This window comes from Eurytemora carolleeae, unplaced genomic scaffold (assembly GCF_000591075.1).
Source record: "Eurytemora carolleeae unplaced genomic scaffold, Eaff_2.0 scaffold500, whole genome shotgun sequence".
In the NCBI taxonomy this organism is placed as follows: domain Eukaryota; kingdom Metazoa; phylum Arthropoda; class Copepoda; order Calanoida; family Temoridae; genus Eurytemora; species Eurytemora carolleeae.
This window is the reverse complement of record NW_019396405.1, coordinates 24,126-32,577: the sequence shown is the minus strand read 5'-3', so window position 1 is coordinate 32,577 and position 8,452 is coordinate 24,126. Positions and strand designations below refer to the sequence as shown.

Sequence of the window (8,452 nt, the reverse complement as noted above, 5' to 3'; positions counted from 1 at the left end):
AAAGGATTTTGTTCCAGAATTAGGCGAGTATAATATAAAGGGACGTTTTTGTAATTTCAAGTGTTCAATTGACACGAAGTAGAATATATCGTGGGTTTTCTAGCTTGCCAAGTAATTATTTCTAACAATTTTACTCTGTTGTTTCTGTAAATAGAAATCCGCAAGTCACAAAGAATCTAAAGTTAAACAAAAAAATTCATAAGAAGAAACCTTGGTAGCTCTCTTAGACAAAGATTTTAAGAGGTACCATTGTGAATAGTATATTCCACTATTATCTATATAATAAAACAAAACATTCGGAGATATATATGTTGCTTAAAGCCGGCCAAACGGCTGGACCGAATGGGCTGAAACTTTTTGTGGACACTAATGGGTGTCCCAGCGGTGTTAAAGGCTAAATAAATATAATTTTTTTCACGAGCAACGCCGGGCCCTTCAGCGAGTTAGTATTATCAACAGTTAACTTACAGACAAAGTACCATGACCTGAGCTCCACGACTTGCCTTGGTCTGTAAATCATGTCGCATCTGACCAAGGGGAGAGGGGGGGGGGCAAAATATACACCCCTGATTTCGAGTGGACCCAGTGCAAAACGCTGGCGTAAAATTTGCCGAGAATATTTTTTAGCACATCATTTTAAAAATCAATAAATTCCATTGTGGAGGAATTTTCTTCACCTGTGCTAGTCAACACATGAGATTTATGTTCTTGGTTGATTTGTTGCCCCTTGGATCTGCAGATCTAAATATTTGTTAGCTCCAGACCCAGAGAGCCTGAACATTTAAATTTTTTTACTTTTGTCATATTCATATTGAGCTTCATTCATTTCTTTATGCAGAACTATTCATTATTACATGTTAACAGAAGGTTTATTCGATATGTTACATATGTAAGTATCACCTCGCTTAAACTTCAAATAGATAATAAAGATATAGAAAGAGTAGGAACTGGATGCAAAAATGAATCTTTTAAGTTTGTAGGTGTTCATTTAGACGAAAATCTTAACTGGAACCATCATCTTAAGGCGGTTAAAAACAAAGCATCCAGTGCAGTTTTTGCTTTGTCAAGTGTAAAAAATATTCTTCCTAGTAATATTAAACTAACCATTTACAACTCATTATTTCGATCATTTATAGAATATGCAATTTCAGCCTGGGGATGTAACAAATGTTCAGAAATGAAACAAATTCACATTTTACAGAAACGAGCAATACGATTAATTGATAACTCAAAAGCCACGTCTCATAGTGATCCTCTTTTCCTTAAGTATAAGATTCTANGGTATTGATGTACTGATATGTTTAGTTGGTCTGGGTATTGATGTACTGATATGTTTAGTTGGTCTGGGTATTGATGTACTGATATGTTTAGTTGGTCTGGGTATTGATGTACTGATATGTTTAGTTGGTCTGGGTATTGATGTACTGATATGTTTAGTTGGTCTGGGTATTGATGTACTGATATGCGGAGGATTGTATACGGCGTACAACAGAACTCTCAGGATAATTAAGGTACTAGTCTTTTACAGCACACTAGCTTGGGAACCCATGGCTTTGTTTTGAAACTTTAACTTTTCCTTCAAAAGTTCACCAACTGAGTTTTAAACCAAACTAGAATATTCCTGTGGTTATAATCGAGTTCCTCAATCAAAATTTGAGACAAATCGGTTAAATCTATATAATAAAACAAGATATTCGTATTTATGTTCCCTATGATGTCGGCCAAATAGCTGGACCGAATGGGCTGAAATTGTTGTGGACACTCATGGGTACCCTGGGGGTTACACAGACTTAATTTTTTTTCCACGGGCAACGCCGGGTCCTTGAGCTAGTGGTTCATTCATCATGATCGGACATACAAACAAAGATAACTACATTATATATAAAGAGCTGGGTAACAAACTTGTGTGTGGAATTGTTATCCAGAGGCCGAATTTAAGGAATTTGAGCCGCGTCTTAAATCTTAGACGCTCAAACATGATTGGTTCCACTTTAAATTGTATTCAGTGTTTGGAGATTTGAGCCGGCACTCAATAGTAACCGGTTTTTGTCGGTTCAGCGACGCAGTTTAAATTCTTTAAATTCGGCCTCAGAACCATGTTGTTTTGAAATAAATATTTTTTTTTATTTCTTTTAGCTTTAATTTTTTCCTGTTTCAGGATTTGTCTTCTGCTCCTGAGCTGAGTATAGAGAGTAATCTGAAAGATCAAATCTCCTCCCACCCTCAAGCTCAGGTTTTTTACTTATATCAGCACTAGGATCCATTTTAAATCCAGATATTGGCTTGTTCCAGAAGTAATTGGATTCAAATTCAGCCATTTTATGATTAATATTTATTAAAGTAAAAATATTTTTTTTACAAAAGAAAACTATTAAATTTTCTCTTTCTTAGGTCATTAATGCGTGTGTTGAGTCAATTATCAATGAATCAATCCCTCTTATCAATTAATCAAGCTACTATCAATAAATCAACCCATCTTATCAATGAATCAATCTCTCTTATCAATGAATCAATCCCTCTTATCAATTAATCAATCTACTATCAATAAATCAACCCATCTTATCAATGAATCAACCCCTCTTATCAATGAATCAATCCCTCTTATCAATTAATCAATCTCCTATCAATGAATCAACCCATCTTATCAATGAATCAACCTCTCTTATCAATGAATCAATCCCTCTTATCAATGAATCAATCTCCTATCAATGAATCAATCCCTCTTATCAATATATCTTTCTCCTATCAATGAATCAACCCATCTTATCAATGAATCAATCTCCTATCAACGAATTAACCCCTCTAATCAATGAATCAATGAATAAACGAATAAATCAGCTCCCCAATTTATGAATTAAATCTGCCCATGAAATCAATGAATGCAAGTATCCGCGTGTACTATGTATGCGATGATGGATCTATAAGACTACCCTATGCCCTGATAAAAGGAAATGTATCTGCGTGTACTATGTATGCGAGGATGGATCTATAAGACTACCCTATGCCCTGGTAAAAGGAAATGTATCTGCGTGTATTATGTATGCGAGGATGGATCTATAAGACTACACTATGCCCTGGTAAAAGGAAATGTATCCACGTGCACTAGGTATGCGAGGATGGATCTATAAGACTACCCTATGCCCTGGTAAAAGGAAATGTATCTGCACTGGGGAAAACTGTATCTTCAGCCTACGCTCCCGAAATAGTAAGGATTATTTTTTCAGTGATTTGGGGATTTTTTTCAAATGTATCTAAGATAATAAGATTGGCATGTAAAATTCACAACGGTACACTAGAAAGACTCTAAATGATCAAGAATGAATTAAATAAAAAGAAATAAATGTCCCTTATTTTTAATCTTGATTCACTTGATATTCGTAATTATTGAATATAATATACTTGTATATTAATGTGATATATGCACCCTTATGAATATCATGACAACAATCGGAAATTTTCTTATATACTCCGCCAGGAGTCCTGAAAATAATCCTAACGTAAACACAATCAAGTTTATAACTTTTGGAAATGATCATTTTCAATTTTGGTTTTTCTCTTAGTGATTTGCGGATTTCTGGTACTGAAACAATTTTTAAAACTAAATACTTAAAAAGCTAGGAAAATAGAAGATAATGCTATCTTCTATTGAGTAGGTAAAGGTTTAGAGGGTTCTGCTGCTAATCGACAAACGCCATGCCCCTCTTTAAATGAAATTACAGTCCCTTTAATTAGCTAATTTTCTTCCTAACTTGGCTTTCATAGGAAAAGCAAAGAAACTGAGTTCATGCCCCCAAACACAAATTTCAAATCCCTATATCTTTGCAACCTGATTATGAACGCCATTTAAATTTGATAATTGAAAATGTTAAATGTCCATGTTCTATGACACCGGGTTGCAAAGATATACGTATTTGAAACTCAAAGTTTGTGGCAAAGTGTTTTTGGGAGGGAACAATTAACAAAACCTATTTTTGATTATATGAAGAGTTATATTAATAGATGACCGGGGTTATTCAACGAGTTGTTTTTACAGAACACAAGCGGAACAGGAGCAGGTAACAAAACCTTAGTTTAACCAACTCTTTCATTGAAAAGAGTGTGCCATCAATGATTCACCACTCTTAACATATAAAAATTATTACCTAGAATGCTGCTGAAGTATTTTTTAAGGAATTTACGTATTAAAGTTATAAGGGAATTGTTTGGATTCTTGTTATTCCTTTACACGGTATTGTAAGTCTTTTTGTGTACGTATTCGTGTACTCCACTTGAGAAATGTGTACTGCATTTTGGAAATAAAAGATGTAAATATCAGTAATCATTAATCAATATCAGAGACAAATTATGATATACGGAAAAATAAACACTCCCTTGCAGTAAACGTTCTGCAGTATAGGAATTTATCGACAACTTAAACGCCACACAGTTACATTTGGTTTACAAAACAATTTCTGCACCGCATATTAATCAATAACAAATGAACTACAGAGCCCAAAACTTAAGCCAGAGTATGAAATCAAGCATCGAAACTACAGTTTCATAAATGGGGTCCGGCAGTTCTGTAGACACCAATATTTTTGTTAGGAACAATTATTTTTCTTTACATTGTCTTTTTGGTTTCTGACTTCTTAAATTAAAATCTACGCAAATGTGAAATGTGTAAACCCCCAAAAACCAAACTCGGGATTTTCGGTCAACAATACTCTCTTAAAATTCCGGCTCTGGTTTAAACTAGTTTATATCTATAGAACTGGTTTAACTTACCCAGCTTAATTTTATTAATTTTATTAATTTTGAAAAAACTGGTTTAACTTTTATTAATTTTGTTAGAACCAGTTCAAACTTGATTATTTTGTTAGAACTGGTTTAAAGTTGGAGAACCGGTTTAAACTTGGAGAACCGGTTTAAACTTGGAGAACCGGTTTAAAATTGATTATTTTGTTAGAACTGGTTTAAGTTTGTTTATTTTGTCAGAACCGGTTTAAGTTTTTTTGTTTTGTTTTTAGAACTGGTTTTTGGATTGATTCGGAGCGTGTTCTTCATCAGTATAATAACGATGCTCCATTCTGTATTATAAATCCACAGGTGATACAAAATTAAAAACTTTACTAACTTAACTTAACTTAAATATAATTATTTTAAATTTTTGAATTAACTTTTTTCACAGGACAGTTCTTTTTCTCTCTCTCGTCCCAGGGTTGAGATATCAGATTGGGTGGATGCGACGAGAATAGATCTTGATACTGGTAATACCACAATTCCTACATGCTAATCCCCCCCTTTTTTCCCCATATGGATTACCTGGAAAATTCTTGCAGTTACAACATACACATTTTTAAACATTTGGCGGTTTTGGAATGCGTTTCAGTATAAACTACCTCTTTGCCATGCGAAATAAATATTAAATTTCACTAATTGTTTTATTCGGAATGGGTTTGACATATTTGCAAAAAATATTCATGTTAATTTGTAGTTTTAGGATATTTACTAATAGCTAATAGTCAGATAAACAAACATGATTAATCTTAACTATTAATTTTTAAACAGTTACACTTTACAGGCTTATTACTTTGTAAGAAGAAACATGAGCAGTAAACACTGAACTGTGAACACTGAATAGTAATCACTGAATAGTGAACACTGAACACTGAACACTGAACACTGAACACTGAACACTGAACACTGAACACTGAACACTGAACACTGAACACTGAACACTGAACACTGAATAGTGAACACAGAAGATTATGTCATAGAAGAGAAAGAAAAAGTTTTCAGACGTGAGAATTATAAACGAAGAAACAAAACCTGAACAGTGAACACTGAACAGTGAACACTGAACAGTGAACACTGAACAGTGAACACTGAACAGTGAACACTGAACAGTGAAACACTGAACAGTGAACACTGAACAGTGAACACTGAACCCCGAACAGCGAACACTGAACACTGAACACTGAACACTGAACACTGAACACTGAACACTGAATAGTGAACACAGAAGATTATGTCATAGAAGAGAAAGAAAAAGTTTTCAGACGTGAGAATTAAAAACGAAGAAACAAAATTATCTTGACCAATAATATATGATAATGTCTTGTACAAACTATTCTTTTTTAAATGGACAAATTGTTTTTGCTATAAAATTCGCTTTTTTGTTCTTTCCAATTCTTAAAATTTTATTCACGTAATCAGCTTCTTCTAATGTGAAGCACAATAATAAAAAAATATGCATTGAATCTATTTTGATTTTGTATTGATAATAGCTTATTTATTAGTTTATGATAAGTTTGAGCAGGGAGCTACAGATATAGGTTCCAATATTCTTGGTTGGGTGGCAGGTAGCTTTTATATATTTTAGTTTGTGGAGACCGATATTTTAGTTTGTGGAGACCGATATTTTAGTTTATGGAGACCGATATTTTAGTTTGTGGAGACCGATATTTTAGTGTGTGGAGACCGACATTTTTAAATGGACTGTAGTGGTAATTTTAAGAGAACCTGAATTAAAAGAAAAGAAAATAATAACATTGTTCGATTCACAATAGTGAACCCTTAACATGATTAGTAATATGGATGATAACGTTGCTTTACTAGCTTGGATTTTGTATAAGTCACTTCAGATCTCGACACGGTTGGTAGGATTTCCAGGATATTTTGATTTGATTTGATTTGATTTGATTTGATTTGATTTGATTTGATTTGATTTGATTTGATTTGATTTGATTTGATTTGATTTGATTTGATTTGATTTGATTTGGAAGGTGTGTAATCCTGCTAATTTCTCTATGGTTCCTGAAGCAAGAAATGTGCAAGTCACTTATGTAAAGAAACCACATGATCAGTTTCATAGTTTTCATAAACAAAAAGAACATGGATATCTTTTTCATACTATGATACTTGAACAGCCATTAGGCTGCAAAGGGTACCGTTGTTTATCAGATATGCCACTCTATTAAAGGAGGGGGACTTTAAATTACGTTTATAATTTCTCGTGATTATTTTTGATTATAACCAAACCCTTTAATCCTATGAAAAAGGTAAAAAGATCTTTTAAACATTCTCATTATTTTAGCAGGGGTCAATCCTGGACTTCTTCGTTGATAGATAGGATCCAGGGGTTTGCATTTTTAGTACTAAATACGCCGCCCTTGAAGATGGAAAATTTAAAGAGAACGGAAAAATTTGACTCTTTCTTGTTCACCCTCTCTTCCCTTTTGATTCATGAAACATTTGAGAAAAAATTAATTTATTGAACGATAAATGCATTGTGAAATGTAAAAGAGACTTTCAGGAAAAATATTATTGTTTTGTTGTAAGAGAGAGAGATGGGGAGGATTAAGTTGTTACTGTTAAAGCTTGTACAATTAATTTTCAATTGTTTTCCAAATTATGATCAACGTATTTTTACCTGTAAATTATACATGAAAAATTTGGGAAAAAATGATTTATTAAACGATAAATGCATTGTGAAATGTAAGAGAGACTTTTAGAAAAAATTTTATTGCTTTTTTGTGAGAGAGAAAGAGGATTAAGGGAGGATTAAGTTATTACTGTTAAACTAATTTTCAATTATTTTCCAAATTATGATTCAATGTATTTTTGCCTGTAAATTATACAATCTTTGTTTCAGGTGACATCCATAAAGGAACTCAAGTAACGGAGAAAATGCTACTCAAGGAAACATTTTCTTAATTTGGAATTTGATTAAAGAGAGTGTTCGCGATAAATGATGGCGGATAAATTATTCAAACTTTGATTAAATGATCATTATTGGCACTGCACTTTTATTCTATCTGAAGTTGTTGTCTAGCAAAATTGACATTAGGTGTCTTTTGCAGTAAAAAAAAAACAAATCCTGTTTTTTGACATAAAAAATTCAAATTTTTCTTTAAAATTTCTGTAAAAATGCAAGATTTTGTTATTTAAAGGGAACTCATCTAACAGCAGTGGGGGAGCTTGTGTATAATCAAACAGGGGTTAAAATGGTCCCACCATCAGGTATTTTATTCTCAAAATTTGACGTATGTTTTAAATCAATGCTTAGGATCCATTTAATTTTCATCCGGATCCAGGTTCTGAACATTTCTTAAAGATTTACTTCTTTTTTTAACAAAAGAAGATTATTCATATTATTTTTTTTTTCTTTTTTTGTTGCTTTTTTATACCTAACTTGATGAACCATTCAGAAATAAAGAAATTTTTGATAATATCTCTCTTTGTTTAACATTTCAGATTAAGAACAAAACGTTTGTTTTGTGCAGTTTTGGTCAATATTTGCCCCTTATATCCGGATCCTTGGATTCGCATATTTTTTCGGATCTGGATCCAAATCTAGGAAGCCAAAATGGTGCGGATTCAGCTAATCTGGATCTTGATCCTAAGCACTGTTTTAAAATGCTCTTAAACAGGGGTGTACTTTCTTAAATAGTCATTGTTGTATCCCCCCCCC

General features: G+C 32.9%; 1 protein-coding gene across 1 annotated transcript in view; it reads left to right on the top strand.

Annotated features, from left to right (window-relative positions):
- LOC111702613 (uncharacterized) overlaps positions 1–8,452 on the top strand; it is a gene marked incomplete in the record, with an annotated part of 53,870 nt that overhangs the window by 43,393 nt on the left and 2,025 nt on the right. Inside the window, 8 exon segments of the mRNA XM_023474367.1 lie at positions 1,438–1,511; positions 2,159–2,233; positions 3,107–3,205; positions 4,000–4,055; positions 5,007–5,085; positions 5,168–5,246; positions 6,279–6,341; positions 7,634–7,681. Of these exon segments, the coding sequence (XP_023330135.1) occupies positions 1,438–1,511; positions 2,159–2,233; positions 3,107–3,205; positions 4,000–4,055; positions 5,007–5,085; positions 5,168–5,246; positions 6,279–6,341; positions 7,634–7,681 (573 nt within the window).